Source organism: Leptosomus discolor, chromosome 1 (assembly GCF_034619465.1).
Source record: "Leptosomus discolor isolate bLepDis1 chromosome 1, bLepDis1.hap2, whole genome shotgun sequence".
Lineage (NCBI taxonomy): Eukaryota > Metazoa > Chordata > Aves > Leptosomiformes > Leptosomidae > Leptosomus > Leptosomus discolor.
In genome coordinates, this window is record NC_141391.1 from 101,090,680 (window position 1) to 101,114,609 (window position 23,930).

At 36.4% G+C, this 23,930-nt stretch overlaps 1 protein-coding gene across 1 annotated transcript in view; it reads left to right on the forward strand.

Moving 5' to 3' along the window:
• HLCS (holocarboxylase synthetase) overlaps positions 1-23,930 on the forward strand; it is a 124,862-nt gene that overhangs the window by 24,051 nt on the left and 76,881 nt on the right. The window contains exon 6 of the mRNA XM_086482280.1: positions 21,277-21,548. Coding sequence (XP_086338406.1) covers positions 21,277-21,548 — 272 coding nt within the window. The remainder of the gene's footprint in view (positions 1-21,276; positions 21,549-23,930) is intronic.

Below are 23,930 nucleotides of genomic sequence, written 5' to 3' on the forward strand. Positions count from 1 at the left end.
GTACTCAAGATAATAAGGGTGCATAGGGACTATCTCCTGCTTTGACAGTTCAGTGTTCTCTTGGTTAGAGGAAAGCAGAAAGCCATTCTGTCACCAAACAAGATGAAAACAGAACTTATCAGCACCAATTTGATGTGGATAAGTAGATACTTCTTTATTCAGCGCTGGGAACGTGGGGGATTACTTTGCCAAATGTGTTCAATTTTGCATTACATCAGTCATCCTTTATATCCTTTTTTGTTGTCTATCCATCTATCCATGGTTACATACCATGTTTTACATAAAAATGCATACTATTCTTGCTGTTAAATTTAACCTTTGCAATTATTGCTTCTCTCAGTTATATAACCTTATTAATATAACCTTATCAATATTCCTACTCTAAGGTAATAATTGGTTATTTCTACCTACTTCTACTAATTGGAATTCTTGATACTCGAATCAAGATGGGATAGGGAAGGGGTTTCCAAGCAGCATAGGTGGTTTCTGTAAGTTTCCTCTGTTTCACAATACAAACTTAAATGTAATAGCTGACATGTAAGATTACACTATGCTGCCTAACTTAAATGTATTTTACACAGTCTTTATTTCCTTATACAATAAGTTTCGGTTATTTTGTCATGGTAACGATTCTTCTGAGAGCTAATGCCACCCTGACTGAGGTGTGAACCCCTGCAGATTCCTGGTTTGTGCCCACTTCCAGAGGTGAGAATTGTGCCAGCTAAATCCTCTTGCAGGTTCAGTGTGGAGAAAGGCCAGTGTCTAAGTGCTTAGGCTGCATAGTGCTTTTTGGGCACCAGCTCTGTTGTAGTGCTGGGCATAACAGGAGAGAACTCGGTGGCATGGCGGAATAAATTGTCGAGATTTGAAATGATGTGTTTTTACTTCACACGTCTGAAGGGCTAAGAGAATAATTATAGTCAGCTACTGTGGTTTACCAAGGACTGGGTAGTCTCTTAATCTGTGGTAACGTAGTAGAGTAACTGAGGAGCAGGGATGGTCCTCTGTTTTCTGTCTTTACCTGGTCTAGCATACAGAGAGAGGATGAACTGTGGGACTTGAAAGTATGTGCAGCATGTGTGAGGGTGGGTAGAAAGGGGAAGAGAATGGAATCTACAGAAGGGAGCAAGGATACTGGTTCTTGTTTCTCAGTGGTGTTTCCTCTTGCACCTCAGTGAAGTTTTGTAAAACTTGTCGTACAGTGGTGTAGTAGACGGAGGTGGAACAAATACCGTATATTTTCACGCATGTTTCTTCTTTCTCCTCATCCTTCTATTATTCTGCGTACCTTTATTAGTGTGAGTTCATAATGGATCTGCCAGTTCTTCAGTAAAATTTTTAAATTTGGGGGTTCCAACTATTTGGTAGCAGTAAAAGCTTAAAAGAAGCTGAGGTTCTATAGCAAATTTTATAACATACCGTCCAGGGAATGATGTTTTTCAAAGCTAATTATATGCCAAGGTAGCCCATCAGTCTTGCCTGGCAATAAAGAGATGCTCGTAGGACTGCCCGTCTGCCTAAACACTGCTCTGATGAAAACACCCACCCTCTTTGCTCCCTTCCCAGCTGGCAGGGCAAGCGGGAGTAAAGAGGCAGGAGCTAGTGAGCGTGTGGCTGTGGAGGGAGGAAAGAGGTGTCATGGGGGGGCTGAGGTATGGGAGCTTGGTAGATGTGGAGTGGTACCAGCTCTATATATAACTGCACAGGTGACCTTGTGGGGCGCTGCAATGATGTGAACAGTAACAGATAACTGTAGAGCTGTTGCCTGGCACCTATGTTCTGCCCCAGAGCTGAAAGAGATGATGAGAGCATGACAAGGGAAGCAGCACATGTTCTCACAGAAAGAGCAGCAATGCTATATTTAACTGGCTCCTTCCTCTCATAACACCTCCCCAACACCCCCCAAAAAAAAGGGAGCTCAGGAAAAGGGGATGCTTTCTGAATTTTCAGGTTTCTGCTGTTGACTGGAGCCTTGCTGGTCTCACTGCCTAGAAACAGGAGCAGTCCTCCTTTTCCAGAGGCTTAAAAGAATGTCTTTTTTTGGGCTCTCTTCAGACACAAAGAGCTTGCTTGGATCAGTGAGGATCATTAAATTGGCATCTTGCCTTGAAAAATTGTTTTGTTCTTAAAAAAACCCCTTTTGCCTGTGCTGCTGAGAAGCATTTAGCTGTCCCTGTTGAGAAAAGGAGGGAGAGAGAAGGTGTGCAACCAGGTGTCCCTGCTCACTGCAGGGGGGGTTGGACTAGATGACCTTTAAAGGTATCTGCCAACCCAAACTATTCTATGATTCTCTACTGGAAATAGTAATAGTGATGGTGTGTAGAAGGCATGGAGAAAAAAACGATGAGGGCTGTTGCAGTTACAGGACACTAGGTGTTTCTGGCGCTCTGCTCAGAGGCTGCTTTTTTTTTTTTTTAAACAGTCTTATAGTGCAAAATGACTATGAAACTATAAAAGGTTTTTTTACTAACTTTTGAGACAAAATTAAAGTGTTCAATAGAGATTGTTTGCCTGATTGCTAACTCAGTAGTCCAGGCTCAGGATCAGACTGACAGTTGAGCATTGTTCATGCTGGCTTCCGTATTAGAAGGCTAAATTATTTCTTAATTTGTCCACTTGTAAAGGTTTCTTCAGACTTCTCCCAGGAGCTGTTTATTGAAGAAAGGCTGGCATGCTGCAGATATTCTCAGTGCATTCACCAGCACTGTGGGACTCCAGTACTGATCAGCGTCCCTGCCCAGCTGGGCTAGAACAGTGTTGGCATTACATTAAAATCACCGGGAACCTCTGTTGCTCTCAAAAGCTGGATGCAGCGGTGGCTTTTTACACAGCTCCTGTGGTGAGGGAAGGCGTCTTACCACCAGGGGTCACCTGTGAGCTGGCTTTAGAGGCACAGTAAAGGGAAAAATCAGCAAGGGATGGAAAACATTCTGTGCGGAGTGTGTTGTATATAGATTTGCATTAAAACTTTGCAGGTTTGCAGCGACCGCACTGTATAATATTTCCTCAATTTTAAAACGGCATTTAAAATTCCACAGGAATTGATGGCATGTAGTGTCAAAATGCAGTAAAACGTTTTCGATTAAGAAATCTTGATGGGAGATGACCGGTTCTCCAAATGTGGAATCAAGTAATTCCAGGTGATTGCTAAAGCTACTTTTTGGTTTTCTGTTGTTTATCTTCAGGCAATATTTACCATATATTCAGGCGAGGGGGAAAGAGAAGTCTGGCAAACGTTCCCTTTATTTTACACTTCTCTAGTTAAAAACGTGTTTTTCTTCTTGCATAATAGCAGCAAGCATGCTGTTTATGTTAAAATGAATCACATTTGTAGGCACATAATAATGAATAGCATACTCGTGTTGCATTATGGTTTGTAAACAACTTTTTGCCTATGTATTGATTCAATAAATGGTTTTGGTCATTTGGAAAATGCAGGAAGCTTTGAGGAATGAAAGAAAATGTATTGTTTACAGCGATCTCCATAAAAAGGGTCTTTGTGCTGCTGGGAGAACTAAAAGTTAATGCCTTTTGTACTGAGTAGCATTTAATCTTATTGTAGAGCTAACTCTGATATGAAATTGTTATGTGCTGGCATCTGACCAAAGTGCCACTCATTGGAGTGTATTCTATCATGTTTCAAGGCTTGCTTGAAGTCAATGTGCATGATATTCACAACCACTTTCTTCAGTAGGCATGTTCTTTCTGAACTGTAGAGAACTGAAAATTTTATTATCCTTTCAGAATGGCTTATGTAATATATATTTAAAACGTTTGTGAGCTTGATGTTCCTGTCTTCTGCTAAATTCTCACTCCTGAAATGATAGAGAATAGCATTAGGGTTGAGTACCCTTTCTTGAATATAGGTCACTCCACATAGACCGTTGCTAGCCAGTGTGTGAGGCTGAGTTTTCTTAGTTCCAGTTTATAGCAGAGTTTGTAATAGGAATCTAAATTAAAAAAGTAAAATCCACAGTGGCAGACTAATCCAAATCCATGTTGGCTCTGTGTCCAACACAGGCACACATTCTGTCTTAATGTGAAGGCTGTAATTAAAGTGACTGGTCTCGGATTTTGTTTCCGTACTCAAAAGTTGTAACCGATAAACGTTTTGGACTCAGGGTTCAGGGTACTGCCTTTGAGCAGATGGGTGATTTTAGATAGCAAGAATCCATAACTTGTGACAAACGCTCTGGAGATCCGTGGCAATTTGGCATCGGTACGTGTACTATGACCTCACTGGTAAAGATCTGACAAAAGTGGAGTATTTCCAAACATAAAAAACTTGAGCTTCTCTGACTGTCAGTGGAGCCTGTAGCTAATTTATGTAAGTGAGACTGGGAAAATGAGAACAGGCTTGGCATCAGCTGGAGTCCTGTGAGATGCTATCATGTTACCATTGCTCAGAAATGACGATACATTTCCACAATGAGAGATCATTATAATGGTTATCTAACAATTTAATTAGTGCTTCTTTTATATCTTTACTTTTAAAAAATTATAGCTAGATTATATAAGACTATATATTTTAATTAGAGGGGAAAGTTGAATAAAAATATATTATCAAGAGGAAATAGAAGTGTTTCCTTATATTGCCCTTCAAATAAGATAAAACTGCAAACTCTAGCTGTTTTTGAAACAGTGCATTTACCACCTTGATGTCTTCCGAATACATTTGTTTGACTCAACAATTCTCTGACAATTCAGTTACAAGAAAAAAATTGTCCACAATACGAAGCTTACTATTTAAGCTTGTCAGGCTGAATTTATTCTCGAAAATTAAGGTGAGAGTTTAGTTAGAGTTAACATTGAAAACCTGAGATGTCTTTTAAATCAGAGTTTGTTGTTAAAGAAGACAAAGACTGCAAAAAAAATTATCAAGTATGACTTGTGTCAGCAGTTGATAGGGAAAAGGCTGACTTACACATTCTGTTCTGTTTACCATTTGACAGTTCATTTTAAGAAATGATTTGGGGTTTCTGACATGTTGAAGACATCCTGAAATTCCAGGTGCAGTGGGAATGGAATTTGGCATGTGACTATCTGGCTGACATTATGCAGTTCTTACAGTGAAAAGCTGATTAAAGAACAGCTGTTAGCTTAAATCAGAAAGTTTGCTGTAGTTTCTACTACAACTTTTATGTGAAATCTTTTATTTGGGTTGTAGTCGGTCTTCGCAACAAGTGGAACGTGTTCGAGTTTAGGAAATCACTGTACTCAGTTATTTGGCAATTGTAGTGGTGACATTAATTGCATAGGATTTACATGAATATTGAAGCAAGGGGTTTTTTCTTCTCTCAGAAGAAAAAAAAAATCAGAGTAAATCTTGTTCTGTCTGTTTTCATCTGTATTTTTCTTCTGCCAGTAACAGTATCCTCTGTAAAAGTGCTGTGTAGCCACGTCCATCAGGGCAACCTGTATTCTCACAGTTAGATTATACAGGGCTGTGCTTCACAGGATTGCATGATTTAATTTTAAGAATTTCAGCTGGTCACTGTTTTATCTCTGCCAGCATTTCCCTGTGCAAACACTAGAGGATCTACAACAGTGATGAAGTTCAGTACTTAAATATTGCACTATGTTTGTGTATAACTATATATACAGACTTGTACAGGTCTGTGGGTATGTGTATATGCATGTTAATATGTATATAGCCATATTGGCAGCCTCAAGTTTCGGACATTAAGTCAAGTCTTCTTTCTTTACCCCTTCCTTAATAAATGCATGATATAGTAGAAATTCTGAAAGTGACACAGGCCCAGAGAAGATGAGTGGTGCTGGAGAAGAGCTCCAGCCCTGAGAAAGGTCGAGATGGGAGTTATTCATCTAGTGTGTAAATTGGAGCATGCTCCTTGACTGATGAGGGTAAGAACTTTTTTGAGAGAGAAAAACCTCAGGAGGAAGAGTTAGTGGATCTAGTTTGATACCAGATGAAAGAGAAGACAGACACTGCGTGGGAGGTGGAGAGAGGGGAATGGGGCAACAGCTGAAGAGACAGAGGTAAGGAGCAAGACTTGACTATATAGAAGATAACTTGTATTGCTGCATTTTGTAGCATTCCCTACAGCTGCTAGTTGTTATAATGCATATCTAATAATTTTTGCTGTAAAATCTGTGCTACTTGAGACTGATCATTTCACTAGGATGTAAGATATGGGACAAGATTTGATTTTTACAGCTTGTTTTATTGAGAATCACTTTTCTCTAGCGTGTATTGTTTCTCAAGCATATACTAAATTGTACTGTTGAACTTCTTTAAGAAATATTTTAAGTACTATCTCAGAAAATATATAAAAATATTTTTCTTAATTTGTAAAAAATGAATAAATGTATAATTAAAATAATTCTTAAAGCTAAGCCTTAGCAGGATCGGTATTGAGGAGACTAGTACAGTCTGTCCCTGCTTGTTTCAACACCAATAAGAATCTCTACTGCAGTTTTAAGAGTAGTAGTGACCATAATAAATTTACAATTTTTGCACATGGTGAGAACTAAGACAGAACAGTAGATCATTTGATAACTTAAGTCTTTTGAAGTGGTTACACAGGCTGCTGAGTCTCAAAACATTCTTTGGACAAACAACCTGCTTCAAGATTTTTGCTCAGCTTCTTGCTCTTCGATATAGACTTACTTTAAAGAGAATGCCCCATTTTAACAACTTTGGAGAGAGACTCTAAATAAAGATAAGGTGATTTCTATTTGCTGAGATCCCAATGTGAAGGGGATTCATGGACAGAATGCGTATTACTGAATAGTGTGCGTATGTTTCCTTTTTTCTGTTTGTCACATCTTTTTTGATGTTGCACTTGCAACAAAGAAATTGTAGTTTCTTTTGCCTTTCAACTGATGAAGTAGGTCATAACTTTGGAGAAAAAGTTACATTGTTCTCATTATAAAAATTATTTGAAAGGCAGAGCAATATTCAGGTGGAGAAAGCATATCACCATCTCCTCTGCTTTAAAGAACTGTGCCTGCATGCTCTCTACCTATTGTGTAAAGACAAATTTTAGGAATTGAAAAACATCTTAAAATCCTCTGAATTTTAAGATGGAGAGAACTGTTTTGTGGGAGCATGTCTCGGCATTTCCATGTAGTCAAAATTGACAAAAATTAATACCAGGAGGTATTTCTGAAATTCTTTTGAAAGGTAAGGAAAGATAATGTGTTTTGATGCATAATCATCAAGATTTAAATAAAAACAATATATATGGCATTTTTTGACTTTAGAACGCATTACATTAAATAAGCAATTATCCATGCATTTTTATAGTGTGGAAGATACACTTTTCTTTCTAAAATGGAAATGTTGGTATTATGATTAGTTCATGTACCCCAGCTACCTGACAGGAACAGCAGATGCAGAGATAAAAATTATCTAATTAGTTTTCCATTTTTTGACTGTGTTTTACAGGTTGGTATATTTGTACATTGTATTAGCTGATGGATAAGAAAATACAGTTGCTGAAAGCAAATCTCTATTCTTATTTTTTGCTCCCTAGAGAGAGAGGGACACTTTCCCAAAGTTACCATAAGCAGTATGAGCTGCAAATTACCATAAGTATTTGAGCTGCTTGTTTGAATTCGTGAGGTTTTGTTAGAAATATCTGAAAACATTTAAAGTTGTACTTGTGTCTTTAGAATCCTTCTGTCATTGTTTTAAAAGAGCGTAGCTGCTGTCAGGAATGTTTTGAACCGAGTTCAAAAGATTAGTTGACTTTCATGGGAGAATACTTCATTGGAGCTGTGAGGCTCTTTGGTTCACAAATCTTTATGGTGTAGGTTGCTAGAAGAGGAGGTAGTTACCTTATGCTTGCTGTGTTCTTTCACGCATCAGCTGCTGGCCACTGTTGGAGAAAAGGTATGGATTTAAAGGGGAGTACTATATTGATACGGCTGCTGCTTTGTCCTTGTATTCATATTGTTTGAGCAGCAGCAGCTTTTGATGACAGTTGCCCCTTCCTGCTAAGCGTTAGTTATTTTATTATTTGAAAGAGAAGTTCATCAGCTCTTGCAATTATGGGAAGCTTTTTCTTCTACCTGTTAGCCATAGGCAACATCTGGGAAGCAGCAATATTTATTTTGGTATTTCAGTCCAGTGGTACGTGTGAATAACTAGCAATGATAAGGATATGCTTTTGTTATCTCTGCAGCAATAATTTCTTTTTGGAGATGGGAGTGGACTTCAGTCTTCTCTAAAGAATTTCAAGCTTTCTTCTACGCTATCCACTCTAATGATGGTCTCCAATTAGCAGTCCAGGAACAGCAAATTAGACATTTTTGAACTGCAATGAACCTCACTACAATTATTGCTATCCTTATTGCAATATTTCTACATCTGTTCAAGGATATCTCTTCCTCTTGGAAGCATATGATAATTTACTGGTAGAATGTTACTTTCGCAGCCACTGTCATGTTCTTGATTTTATGTAATAACACTAGCTTGGGAAACTGAAAGTACACATTAAATTTTAAACTCAAAATTAAATAATAATTGCTTTGCTCTCAGTCTCCTCTTTCCTCAGCTATTACGTTCAAGAAAGAGACCCAAATTGTCCCTATTTAACCAAGGATAAATTAATCATTAGGTGTCACAGACTCAGTATACAAAGTTTGTCTGTAGCGTGAGTTCATTTGTTCGTGTGGAACTACTTTGGAACTGTATTTTAAACTTTTTTCTTTTTTTTTTTTTTTTGCATTTTAGTACTGATTGAAGTAATCCCTAAAACTTTTTCACTTCAGACAATTTGTTTTTAGAAGTTAACTCTCTGGTTTGGGACTATCAGTTAAGGGCCTTCAAAACCGCAAAAGTGGTTCATATTTAGTCAGTTAAAAGTTCATCTTTGGAGTCAATATGTGCAGAGCTAGATTTCAGTCTTTCAAAGCTTTTGCTTCATTCTGGACAGGTTTTTGACTTTAGAAGTGTAGTCTGCATAGGATGTTGTAGTCTTAGTCCTCACTTCTGTAACACTCTCTTGACCAACCTTGGCTATTTTTCTTTAGTATTACAACAGGGTTCAAAAGTTTCAATTCTACTGCTTTCTGTGTTTAGTCGGGAGCTAGGAAATGCTCAATGCAGCCCCATGCCTTGGGAGCCAGAATCCCCTTTCACTCACTGGCTGCTGAGCTGGAATGAAAAATTATATTAAGCTCTACTGTTACTCCACTTAAAAGCTTTTATACCCTGTCAGAAGTTTGAGGCTTGTGCTGTAGTCCCTAACCTTTGCAATAGACTACATTAGTGTCCATATGCAGCAAGCATTTACTGTTTACATGGTTTTCAACAAGTATTTCCCTAAGGTTGTGTATTGTTGTCCCCTCCGGAGCACTGCGCCCCAAGACATCTCCTTATCTGGGTTAATATGAAATTTTAATGGAAAAAGTCTAAAAAGTGAAGCAGTCTTCTTTTTCAGGTGTGCTATTCAGTTGAGTCTTAAAACAATGCAAGAGCATGTTTCTGAGCATTGTAGTTAAATGAGTTCTCTTTGGGCTGCTTTCTACATGAAGTGTTACCAATTGCATTAATGAATATTGCAAAATTTTGTTTGACAGATTGGATCTTCCCTCAACTCTTTCACAGTACTGGAGCATAAATATCCCTAAGCACAGAAACAGGTGGTTGTCCTCAGACACAAGTCAAGAGAATCCAAAGTCCTTCAGAATAAAGAATGTGCCATTGTCAAAAATGCTCCTGACTGCCTATATTTGCTTCTGTTGGCCACTTCTCATACATTGCCTCAGTCTCGAGTCTGTTTTTGTTTGCTTCTTTGAGTGCCTTGTTTGCCAAAGTCGCTCCTAAACCCCTGAATTTCCGTCATGAGCTTTGACTCCTGCTGCATTGCCTGCAGTACTGTAAGGTCTGTGTGCCAGACATGGTATTTTGGAGTAGAAGCTAGTGATGTGTATGACTTGACTAAAGTGAACTCAGCCCTGGAGTAGCTAAAGCGTTTGTCTAGATAAATGTTCGGCCTTATCCCTGTGAGGGTTAAGTATGTTGTATGTCCACCTTTAAAGGACAAATTAAATTTGGTGGGTGGTTTTTGGGTTGGTTTTTTTTTCCCCCATTTATCCCTGACAATTGCAGAAAGGCTTTCAGGTGGCTGCTTTCTAAGGAGATTGGCTCTGAAGTTGTTTCTTGAAGCTGCCTGTGTATCAGGACCCTTACAGCTACAGGAAGGTGTAGCGTATGATTTGCCTTACTATCTTCTTGGTTTTTTCCTCTGAGGAAAAATTTTTGTCCCTTTTGTTATGAACACGGTTTCAAGCCCAGCAGAAGAAAATAGGTGTTAAATCTGAAAGGGCTGAAAAAGGGAGAGAAGAATTGCAGTGTGTTAGAAAACATGCGGCTAGGATAACTGTAAATGTAGTTTGTATCACTTTTACAACCTAGCATTATAATACATGGGTGTGAATACTGTATTTCCCCCCCTGTTTTGTAAGAAAAATTCATTAATTTATGATAAACTGAGTATTATTGAGGCATCCTTCAGAATTCTGGATTTGATATCTAAATTTTACATTGCTGTTTATGTATATGATGTCTTTTCAAAGCATAAAGCTTAACTTCTTTGATAGACTCCACTAAATAAAAAGTATTGGTTTACTTTTTTTTTAATGATCCCATGCTGCCATGCTAATGTGTTTTTTGGATCCTTGATTGGATCTTAGTTACAGCAACAGTTAGTAGTTATTATCTTAATACTGGGTTTTATCTTCAGAGTAGATATACGATGAATAACGTACCAAGCATGTTCTTGCCGTTATAGCATGTAATTTCCAAGAAATTCTTCCTTTCTAAGATGTTTCTTTCAGTATATTTTTTTTTTTAAGTTATAGCTGTTATGTCAACCTTAATATGTCTTAGAAAGGATTACGAAATATATGATACACGTTGAACATTAGCTGTGCAACTTCAGGGACATAACTGTATTGTAATCTCTGAGTTGGAGTACATGTGAAAATGTGTTGTGGTTTCACCCTAATATTTCACAGACATTTCTTTAGCTCAAAAACCTGTACAGTGTGACAGAATTGGGAGTTTTTGCTCAGGAGAGGCAAAAAGGAAGTACAGCTGAAATCTTGTCATTTGAGTTTAATGCATATTTGCAGTGCTAAGAGGAGAATCTTTGTCTCCTGTTCTACTATTTCATATTCATGAACACTAAATTCACTCACATTTTATGTACATAAACCTGTTGAAAGGCAAAACAAACCTGATGGAAAATCTTAAACTAGAAATTGTGTATTATCAGTGCTAAGAAAAAATATTTTCATAGGTTTTACTTACTTAACTCATGCTACTAATAATTCCAAGATTTTCAACAAACAATTTTATCCTCAGTTTAAAAATAAAACCAAACAAAAAACAAACCATGTCTTGGTACCAAATAAAAATACTATTATGTGATAGCTGTTTAACAGAGCCAGTTTTACCGGCTGAATATATTGCATCTAATTTATTGCCCTATTAGCTGAGAACAAAATTCTTCTGTATTTTTTTTTTCTAGTCAATACAGAAAAACTTTTGAGAGTAACTTAAAATAAACCTGTACAGCATTTAGGGTTAGATTTATATCTTAATTTATTCTTCTAAACATGACTTTGATTTTTTTTTTTTTAAAAAAAAACCACTTAAATATGCATAATGTTCAGATTTTAGTGCAAAAATGGAACGTCTTTTCCCTTCTGCCTGGTTTCCCTATACTTATTTTTAGTGCAGTTGCACGTATGCTCAATTTACTGTACGCTTTTTGTCAAAAAAATAACAACAGTTTTGTTACAAAGTAGGTGTCATGAAGAATTAAATGGTCAAACCGTAATTTATCACACCTTTTTCTGGTAGGATAAATCAACACCTACTAGTCCTCTGATTTATCAGCCCTTTCATTGCAATGCTCATTTTCGTGAAGTGTTATGTAGTGATGTTATGTCAAAGGTAGACCTTGTTCTCATTGACCCTCAAAGTCCGCTTTATAGTCTGTTGCAGCAAACATACCCCAATTACTGTGCTATGTTATACCAGTTTACTTTCCATAGGTGGTCACATACTGTTTAATTTCTAAGATTGAGCTACAAACTACTAAATGAGATTTTGTCCTGTAGTTTTTAGTATCTTTTAGTTTAAACTAAAACTTTATTATGGATGTTACTAAATTATGCTAAATATGAGAGGGTTTTGATGCATACATTCTCTGTTCCTTTCTTTTTGTATGTGTGTATGTGTTCGTCTATGTGTGTTCACATGCTTAAATGTAGTTATATGGTAGCATGCGATTACAACTTTTTAGAGTATGCTTGGTTTAAAACCTGATTGAGTTCAGTCCTTTAGTGATTCTTACAGAGCTGGGAATTCTGGAAGAGGTTTTGACATCTGAATACAGGCTGTTGCATTCAAAAGTTTTCAAATAAGGTTTGAAACTGACTTAGCAAGTGCTTGCAAAGGATTTAATACACATGCATTTAGTACGACATCTTACTCTGCTACCTGCATCATAAAACTGCAATTTTTTTTTTTCTGCTAAAACTAATACTGAGCCTAAACTTTTTTTTTCAACTTATGTAACACATTGATGGTGCATTTCTAATGTATTAGAGGACATACAAAAAGGTTTTGTATTTTTGTCGTTGTATGTGACTATGGAGCTAACTTTGTGTTAATATATGTTAATAAAATATTTAAGAGTGTTTTTTAATACAACTCGTATTTTTTTTCACCACGAAACACAGATTGAATTGTAAATAACTTTCCTTTATTAGAAACCTTGCCCAGGTCTCAAAATCAGCACAAGCCACAGTAAATTAGTGCAATGTTATAAAACAATGCTTCATCAAATTGAGAAGCTTTTGTTTAAGCAGATTTTTGGCCTTTCAGAATGGAATATGATTCTCTTTCATATGTAATGTGCTTTTTTCATATGCATGGATGGCTTCAGGTTTTTTTTAAAGATACGCTTTCAGTTCTGGATGACGTTTAGCCTTTGACCCAGCCACTTTCTTACAATAAACAGTTTGTTGATGAGAGCAGCTGCTGGGAAGATTGCTTCCAGACTGTTCTGTCGCAGCTGAGTAAGAAAAGCAAAAGCCAGGATGCACCTTACAGCATTGCTCTGCTGTCCTCCTTGTTCCTCCACTCAGCTCCGGTTGGCGTTGGGGACAGGGCAGTGGGGCCTTCTGCAGCTGGCCTTGTCCTGCGGCTGCGAAGGCTGGTACGTGGTCAGGGACCGTAAATAATAGTACTTTACCGAAACTAAGAAATCAAAACACATATTTTGTCTGCTTAGGGCAGTACGCATTCACTTACTTTTTTTTTTTTAATTGTTCCAGCCTTTTAAGGATTTTTTATACTTTTTTTACATATAACAATAAAGAAAAAATGCGATTGCCTCATTTCCTGTATTTGTTTTGCATGACTGAATGATGGCATGTGCCTTCTAGCAACCTAATACCTAAGCGTAACACTGTGCTAAAAATAACAGAGATGCTGATAGAAAAAAACTTGACATTAAGACCATTTTTCGTTTTCGTTGCTAGTTGATTTCTTTTTGTCTTATTTTTAACCTTCTTGTCAGCATTCTTTTCTCTACAGAAGGTAACATCTGATATATTTCTCATTAGTCAGTGAATTCTGACCTGGGCCCTGCAGCCTGTGTTTAGAATGGGCTGCTGCACATTGGATAAATTAATTTTATGCTTGCATACAGTGCTTTTTAAAGCTAAATTTAATTTTGAATTCAAATTTAGGCACAGATTTATGAGCAGTTGTTGGACACATAGACTGGGAATGGGTTGAAATGTAAGATGCTTCATGGTCAAAGAAATGTAACTGCAATAAAAAGGGTAAGGATACCTTGCAACACTTTGTTAAAAATCTTTCCCTTTTTTTGGACTAGGTATTCCACGTGCCAGTTGGCAAAATGGACCCACTTCTATATGTGACTGTTTCTATGTCCCATACTGCTGAGATAATGCACTCTGTAACTGCTTATGTAATGTAATACTTGTTTTTAAAAACACACTGAAGTGGGGAGATAAAAATAAGGAACTGATCTTTCAGAAATGATTAACTTTTTCTGCCTGTCTTGAGAAAGTATATCGCAGACTAAAGTAACTACCCAAACCACTAGAGACTACTAAAAATCCAGTTGGTTGTGAATTTAAAAAGTTACCAAACCCTGCTATCTTTCTAAATGCCCTTCCCTATTTTATGCAATCAACTCATGTTTTGCACCCTATTTGGGTTTAAGAAATATAAAAAGATTATTAATAAACTGAAACAGATTTCCTAGTTATGTAGTATCCTGAGAATGCATAGCAAATATCAGCCAAGTAACTGCAGAAGTTCATGAGAACATGAAATGAGAATGCACCTCAGTTGTACTACAATAAAATCTTTATGAAGTTATTTGGGGGATGGGGAGAGGAGGGAGTGGAGAACTGGGGATTTCTCTCCTCCTAAAATTTTTGTACTATGGCCTAAAACACCAGTCATGAAAATAGTGGCTCTCTGTATACTGAATAGAGTAAGATGTACGGATTCTCCCCTGACTTGGCCTACAGGAATGACCTTGGCTAGGATGTGTCGTCTTATTAATAAAATATGCAAAATGAATGGAAATACTCTTAAGTAATCTGAAGATTGATTAAAATCAGCCAGTGGGGCTGTGGAGGGAAACAGAGTTGCTCGATTTTTATCTATTTCCTTGAACAATTTTAAGAGAAAAGCTTCATATATGCTTTCTGAAAATGAATTAGAGTAGTTTATATATTTCAAATCAGATCTTGAATGTGTTGTAAACAGCCTTTGTGTTTTTACATTTCTGTTTATTCTTTTTATTTCAGTTGTTACAAAATCAGTCTTCAAGCTTACGCTTGCCTAAAAGGGCAACTGCTCAGGAGTCCAGGCACTGATGTATAGTTTGAAAATGTTATTACATATTAATGGTATTGGAACAGTATTGAAATAATTATTATGACTGTCTAATAAAGTCTCTTAACCTGGTTGTCTGGTTAGAAACACTGGCTTTGACACACAAACACAAATAATACATCTGCTATCTACAGCTTTCCTAAGTCCTGTGTTCAGCTATGACTGATGGCCGCTACAACTTAATTGCCAGTATTGTTTTCCTTGGGAGGGAAGAGCAACTTTTGTCCCATCTTTGTGAGTGTTTCTATGGAAGAGGCTACAGCAGGCCTATTCTTCCATCTTCTTCCAGTTCCTCTGTCAAGGCTGTGATTGCCAAGAGATTATCTACTTTCCTCATCTGATCTACCAAGTTTTGGGGTTTTTTCCTTCTTTCTTCAGTCTTTTCATAAAGTGAAGCACATTGTATGGAGTTCTGCCCCCTTGTAAAAGAAAATAATGCCTTTTAATGAATGACTGTGGTACTAAACTTAGTATTTGTAAAATGTTTTACAAAGCCTCAGGAAAAGGTAGTATATGCATGCTAGGGTTTGAAAGCAATAAGGATAGTATGTAACTTCATGTTTTTTCTGCATCTTCTGTATATTTTCAGTAAGGCTTTTTAGTGCCATTTAATATTTATTTATTTTTGGCATTTTTCTATATTGACTAAGTATCAACGTGATTTTAAAATGGGGCTATGGTTGTGTTATGAAACTGTCATCTGCTTCAGATCTTGAAGTATGGCATTATTACAGGAAATAAAAACACAGGCAGCATCAGAAAAGCATTTTGTGTGCCTCATTAGTTAGAAATGCCTGCCAAAACCTTGTTCTCTTGTGCTAATAGCTGACTTTTCCTGCTGCTGGCCTCCTAAGTCACTAGTATTCGGGGCTGGAGTTGCCACTGTAGATGTGTTTTTTGCTGGCACCAGCCTACTTCTTACTACCACGTTGGACTTCAGTTTGTTTCTGTTGGATTCAAGAGATGCTATGGAAGCTCTCCAGTGACTGATTTAACACCTTTAACTTGTAGGGCTGTTGAGCAAAGCTGTGTGATACAAGGAGGATATATTTTTTTTTTGTGTACATATATATGCGTGTGTGTATTTTTGTTTTCTAAAGTTGGAATTGGATTCCAAATGCCATGCACTCTTTATTAAAATACGTTCTTTTCTATCAGTGCTATTACAGAATTCATATGAAATATATACATTTGAGAACATATCTGAACTGAACAATACTCATTTGAAAACAGCCAATTCATAAAAAAAAAAAAGGTAGGTCAGCCATATTGAAGGTGTGATGTCTGTAAATGTGTTTATGCTCCAAATGGGCTATTCATGCATTCCTTTAAAAGACTAGTACTTCATGCCTGTGTAATCTTCACTTGTTTGCAGTTAATGACCATATATGCATATGTGATTTAATCAGTACGTCAGCTGATAATGATCAATAATTGCATCAACTGCAATTTTTTTTTTTAAGTATAGTGAAGCAAAAATAGAGGTAGTTCATTGAAAATGGTTACATTTTATGCCAAGGAAGGAGAAAAGTGATTAAATCATGTTCTAGATACGTATCCAGAAAGTGAATACTTGGCCTCACTTACTCAACAAGCAACAGCTAAAATACGAGTATTATATTATGGTCACAATATTGAGTCATTGGATAGAGCATCAGTAGTTAAAATTGTCTCATTTTTCCTCCCAAGAAAGGAGAGAGATGACTGATGTATAATGTTTGTTTGGTTTGTGACATTATATTTTTAGCTTTCATTTAGTTTCACCTCTGTGTTTTTAATAGAAACCAAATGAATTTAGACTGTGACTGAATTTTGTCTTAACAAAGAATTCCATTGATACAGAGTTTAAGACCTATCATCACAGAATTTGGTAGAAAAGAGCAGCTCCCAAATGCACCAAATGAGAGAGATACTTGCATATATCTGTATGTGTAAGAACATGCATATAAAAATAAGAAAATACATTAAAATTCTGTATGTATAAATAGAATGTCAGAATAAAGTCTTGGATTTGGGATTATTTTCAACTATTATAACTGAAAGTTTATGTGCTTTGTGTGTAAGTCGTATTCGTTGATAGAGCCCGGGTGTAATTAAAATCTTCTCCATCAGGAGCTGTAATTTTCTGTTATTTTATACTACAACAGAGAAGGGTTCATATGCAGCTGGTTTTTGTCTCTTATGTCTCCCTCCTTTCTCCTTTTTGTTCAATCTCAACCGCTAAGTAAGCATTAGGGAAAAGTGAAACTAATGATTGCAAAAATAAAAAGAATTTTAAACAGCAAAAGAAAACTTCCGCTATGTACCAGTTTCTTTGCACACCTGACCAAACTTTCAAAATCATAGAAAACAGATGTTAAATCATAAACAAAATACAGCTTTTACTCTTCCTTCTTTACATTACAATTACCATTTAAACTTTAATTCAACAATGTGCAATGTCAGACCTCCAGGCCTTGCTAGAGTGACTGCTAATAAACCTTTGTTGCTCCATAGTGGAGGAGCTGAGGGTACGGAGCAGCTTAACTCTGTTTCTATGATTTACATCCACTCTATCTCTCTACCTGCTCAAAACAACTTTTCATTCAGTGACACTTTCAGTCTGACAATCCAGATTCTGCTGGTTGATCTGTTTGTCCCTGGGTACCAGACTGGTGAGTCTGTCATTGCTTTGAAACTTCATGTCTCTCTATGCTTTTGTCTGGGAGGATTTAAGTTGTGCTTTGGAGTACTGGGGGAGGATTTGTTAGTGAGAAGTACTAGTAGTAGTAATTCCTGTTGGTGTAGTGCTTTTCTGCTTTGATAATTGTTTTCTACAATGCATTGAAAATATATTATGCTTCTACCATTTAAAATATGGGTAGAAAATTTTTCTTGTTATAAATATTACATTTGTGGTTGATAATTTTAACTGCGAAAAGCTAATTGGCTCTCTTGTTGCCAAGTTGTTTGATTGACATGTCAAATTTCATTCTTTGAGAAAGGAGGCAATGCCTTTGCTTTAGAGAATGTACATATCAAATGTGATTTGAAAAATTAACAGTTTTATAGGAAATTAAATTTGGCTTGACTTCAGTTGTCCTATCCAAAACCAATGCAATAATGGTGAATAACCATTTCAGAATATATTTGTGCCACCCTAAAGCAAGTGTAGTTATATTTACAAAGTAGGTTACTGATAACATGTGTAATATAGATTTTAGTATGATTGTATGTGTAAGTAGCTGCGGATAATTGTTGTCAGTGCCTAAATATGTAACAGCTACAGCTTTTTTTATTGCGTACTCATTTAAAGCTTGTACCTGCATGTTTTAGGATTTTGATAACGGTCAGGGTAAGCAGTGGCCAGGAGTTTGGGTATTCCCTTACCGTGTTGTGTTGGGTGCCTTGCTTGACACGCCTGGTCTGGTCCCAAAGGTGTGGAAGGCCAGACAGCTCCTGAACCAACACTTTTCATTGAAGTGGCCACCAGAGGTTGCTGCAGAACGACAGACGCAGCTGGGGATAGGTTTGGAATTCAAAGCTGAATCTTGAACTTAGCACCAAATTGCACGGTTCAGGTTCTGGTGTGATTATATTTCTTTTAAATGGAGTTGAAGCAGAGGTTAACGCTGACTTCTTATATATGTTTATTTCATTATAGAAAAATGTACTTCTCTGTGTGCCAGTATAATTGTGGGCACCAGAATGCATTGGTTCAGCATCCGTGTTTCTGTAACTTCGTGTGAAGAAGGTTCTTACAGTGAAAATTAATTTTTCTAGTGTGTGTTTGGACAGCACTTGAAACTTCACTTTATTAAAAATGTAAAAACTTATTTTTTAGAAATTTTTAAAAGTCAAATGCTCTTCTTGATTATGTGTTACTCATGTTTATATTTTTGATCAGCTCAATAAATGTGTGTACATTATGGGGAAAATTAGCTTCATAATTATACAAGTGTAACAATTCTTAAATGGTTCAGTATGTGTTAGAAACAAGAAAATGAAATCAAGAAGCAAACCTAAAAACTATGGGGAAAAAATCACCTGAAAGAATGTACTCGAGGATATAGATGGTAGGAATTGTGTGGCCTATTTGTGATAATGTAACATCACATGTAAATATATGCTATTTCAGTCTTTTTAGAAAGTATGTTGTGACAAAAGTACATCAGACTTTCTGATGCATGGCATCAAGCACTTGCATTGTTTGTTTAGAATGTAATAATACTTCAAGCACTTTTTTTTTTTTTAACTTACTATCTGTTTCTGTAAGTCTGTAAACACGTCCTTATGTGAGTTAAAATTATGGTTTTGTGTCTGGGAATTGCATGCTCAATTATGCTAAGTGAAAGTTTGTGTTTGGAAAGCAATAGGAAAATGCACTTTCTGATTAAGCACAGTTTTTCTATATACTCCCTCACAAGAACTGAAAGTTATAATTTTTCTAAATGTCAGTTACAGTTAATAAATTACTCTGTGTGTGTGTAAAACAAGTAGAATAGTGTGTAAAGGATTTAGCAGCAGTCTGTCAAAGCTATGATATTACACTAAGTGAAGATACAAGTGCTTCATGCAGATCAAGTCAAAGAAATGCTCATAAAACCTTTAATGCCACATCATCATTTATGATGCATATAAAAAAAAGGAGGGGAAGAAAATATCTAAAGCATATTTCGTCCAAGAAGCTAGATGGAAAGAGTTCAGATGGAGCTTTAGAAAACCAAGAAATGAGAATTAATTTCTCTGTAACTACAGTTTAGCTACTGAGTCACTCTTAGCTCGTCCTGATGCTTAGAAGCTGGTGCCTGATTGCATTTGGAAAGAGACTGTTCTTTTCTTCATGTTACGCTCTCCTACCCAGACTACAGGGCTGCAAACCAGTACGTCTGCTGACATTCAGCATACAAAGAACGTCACACCAGAGGCAGTGTCTGTGTGAAACTCGAGAATGTGTAGTTTCTGAGGATGGAAAATCTGTAGAAAGGTGTTAGGAACAGAACCACTTTTGTCATTCATTCTTAAGATACAACAATGGGACTTGGAAAATAGTAGTAATTCCTTGGTTAGATAACTATTTATAGGAAGTTTGCTCTTTATTGAAGTTTGTGGGTTTTAAAGAGTTGGGCTGGAGTTCAGAGACATCTTGTTCAAGGGCAAGAGAGCTTAGGCCTGTCTTCAGCACTCATGTGAGAAATACTTGTATTCTGGTTCCCAGAAATGGGAAGGAGGGGCTTGTATTTGGTTAGAAGATTTGCTTAGAAGTTTTTTTAATTTAAAAGTTAAATGTCTTCCTCCTAAAAATTTGAGGGCGAGAATCGTTAGTGCATTATTTTCAGTGGAGTAGAAACCACTATTTTTGTGATGTCAGATATCATATAAAAGACCACTTGAACTCTAGGAGAGCACTTCGAAATTTAAGGTACACACTTAGCAAAAAGAAGTCCCAGCATCTGTATTCATGGGTTGTTAACTTAAGGCTTCTGAAGAAATGGCAAATGTTTGTTATCAAATCTCTCAAAACAGAATTGGGTATCTCCAGAAAGATTTCTATGAATGTGTAACAGTTGTTTAAGGGTGTCACCAGACAGTGACATAATCCCAGTAATTAATCTCTTCGTTTCACATTGAAAAAATTTAGTTCTAAATAACCTAAAATAAAGGAGAGAAAGAACAAAGGTTTGGTGTATAGATATGTAAAATTATATATGTTCATACATGCGTATTTCACATTTAAAATCTCTTGCAGAGAAATGCGCGCTAGCTATGCCATTGACTGGGACAAGGACAACAGAGCATACATACAACTGCATTTTGTGCGCTAGCAGAATGTTCTTAGTTGTGCGCATTCTTCAGTTACATGCTTCTCTTCTAGCTATCTAATTAACAGCCACTTTTGTCTATGTTTAAGGTAATAGCAAACTTCCGTTAACTGAAGGTATGAGTGCTTTTAGCAGGTATTCTGCTGAGAAATCGGTAAATGTTTTTCTTAGCTGCTGCTTTATCCTTCAGATCGAGTCTTAGTGATGGCAGGAAAAGAAACTTTGAAAAACCTGTTATACAGACGAATGAGTGCACTCCATGATTCAGTGTCTAGGGGAACCACTACAAACCCTGTTATAGGGAAAGATTAAGGCTAATTAATCTGCAAAGGAGCATGGTCTCAAGACTGGGAAGACAGTACCAAGTAGTCAGGCCAGGCTGGACTAAAACAAGCAGCAGAAGTTGATCTTTGAAGAGGAAATTGAGTTAATTTTCCTATTTTGAAGTAGAAGATGATTGCTTGGATAAAAATATTCTCAGAAGAATGTTTGTATGTCTTCACATGATGTGGTCTGTATTTCTATGCCTTATTTTGTTTTCCTTGCCCACAGGAAATCCATCTTGCTTTTCTGAAATGGCTCGAGGGGAATGTAGATGCTGCAGGAGTAAGAGCATCCAGCAAGGTGTCTCTTAAATTTGTTTCATCCAGTGAATCAAAAATGGAGGTAACTCCATCTCTAGTGCCAGTCATCACTGAGATGGGAAGCTTCTCATCAGAACATTTCAGCCTGGAGACATATCAACAGAATCTTCAAACAAAGAAGCTTGGAAAGATTCTTCTTTTTAGTGAAGTTACCACAACAACAATGAATCTTCTAGATGGGTAAGATAGTGATCAAGACCATGCTGACTCAGCTTTCTGATCTGGAATTCACATTTATAGTAACACACAAGAAAGAAACTTTTTTTCCTGTGGTTGATTTGTTGCCTGCAAGCTAGCCAAAGTAAAAAAAAAAACAAGCTGATTATCTTCTAGATAGGACACAAAATAGAGATCTTTGTGTTCACAGAATATTAATGTATAAACCACTAAGCCCTAAAGGGCTGAATGTGACAACTTTTTACTTGACAGTGGAGTTTAATCATTATTCCTCTTGCAAAGCATGGACATCATCATAAGAAAGTTTCAGGTATTGAATATGAATATTTTAGAGATTAGATGTGTTTTCTAGTACAAGTTATTTTCTAGGCAAGTTATTTGACATGAGTAATACCAAATAGATTGGGGCCTTAATTTTAACATTACTGTTTTCTCTCATTCCTTTTTCTGAGTATTTCACTAAAATACTCCTTAGTTTGTTTGGGTTTTTTAAACATTGGTTAGGATTGTGCTAGACATTCCTTCATCATCACATAGATGACCCTTATGAAAGAGTAGTGGGATACCTTTGCCAAGGTAGTTCATTAGAGTTTTGAATAAGATTAAGCGATACGAAAATCACAGTTACTAAATCTTAGGTTGGAGTCTATGTACAAAGACTATACTGTTATGTTTCATGAAACAGTCTGATGGAAAAAACTGTCTTTGGGAAGTTGTTGCTTTTCAGGACAGATTATTCTATGTGTGTCTCTACCTGCAGCTATAACTTTTCTTGGCAGCTACTTTTGAGTATCAGTGTTAATTTATCTGCAGAAATTGCAGATTAATTTTACTGTTGAAAATAACCTCAGGAATTTGGGGGGGATTTTTTCTTTAATCAACATCATCAGTTAAATCGTCTTGAATATTATTGTAAGTGATTAGTTAACTAGCAATTATAGCTTTAGTTCTCAGCTAGAGAGCCTAAATGTTACAGAATATGCCTTCTTGCAAGTAATAAAGGTGTTTTGTTTTAGAATATATGCACACAAATTCTGTGAATGAGGATGTGTTATGACAGTATTAAAGTAAATCAGTTTGTAGTCTTACAGTTGACACTGTGATAGAATTGACAAATTATAATTTCTTCTAAAATATTGCCATTTAGAGAAAGTTGAAATCAAATACAAATTTCTTTTAATTCCAAACTATTCTCTCTGTATGTGCGTATGTACTCATGTGCATACACATTAAAAAAAATACTGCCATCTAATTTTGCTGCTCCCATTACCCCAGATCTACATCCTTGTCCTGCAACTGAGTTTTCAATGGCTTCTGGACATAGACAGACATGCTAGTTCGATAGGAGGCCACAAAGAATAGAGTTATTCTATAGAAGCAGTTAGTTGTAGCATTTGCTGCTTAGATTTTAGTATTCACAGCATGTTCAGCCCACTGGATTGAAAACAGAAGTACTGTGAAGAAACCGACAAAGTGATAATTTAATAGGTCAAGACCTTTCTTCTCTGACAGTTGTATTTGGTGGTGGTTCTCAGTAACATTATTCACACATCTCAGTAAGATGAAGTATATAATTCAGAGGTTTGTGAATTTATTTAGATATCACAAGCTAAATAGAATCATGTCTGGCCAATTTATGTATTCTCAAGAAAGGCAAGGGAGCTAAGAGGAGTGGTCTTGGTTTTTCCATAACTCTGAACCTTTACTCTGTTATCTTTAAAGTATTGTACCAGCAGAGTGGTCAGCACTCAGGTTGCTTTTTTACATTAAGTAGTCCAAATGTAATGAAGTGTTTACAGATGTAGGTCTTCAAGATTTTCCCCGTCGTGATGCAGCTTGAGTAGTCAGTTTTCAGATAAGATGTAAACTAGAAGTCCTGGCTCTAAGTACCTTATACTGGGAAGATGATCTTAGTCAAATTACAATTTGAACAATTACATTTATCATACAGAAAGACCTTTATTTTAATAAGTTAAAATATTTGTCTTAAGTATTATGGTTGATGGTGTTGTAAATAGTTTGTTGTCATGGATAATAGAATTATGTAGTCCATGTGATTTTTCAATTCTGCAAGGTATCTTCAGACTTCAGAGATGACAGTATTTCATAAATCACTAGACATTGATGCAAATACCTATTAGGTAATTTTTATTGAAGAAAAAAGTTGTCAGGTTTTTAAGGTACTTCCAAATGAACCTATATGAATTTGTTAAGATATGCGTATGACGCTTTTTTCTAATTGCCAATTCTGAATGAAAGGAAAACACATCTCAGGAAAAAAAATTGTCTTTGCTTGAACCAAAAATAGGTACCTATTGATCATTCGTGATTCCCAGAAAAAAAATGCAGTATCAAATTTACGTAATCATATATTGCAATAAACAC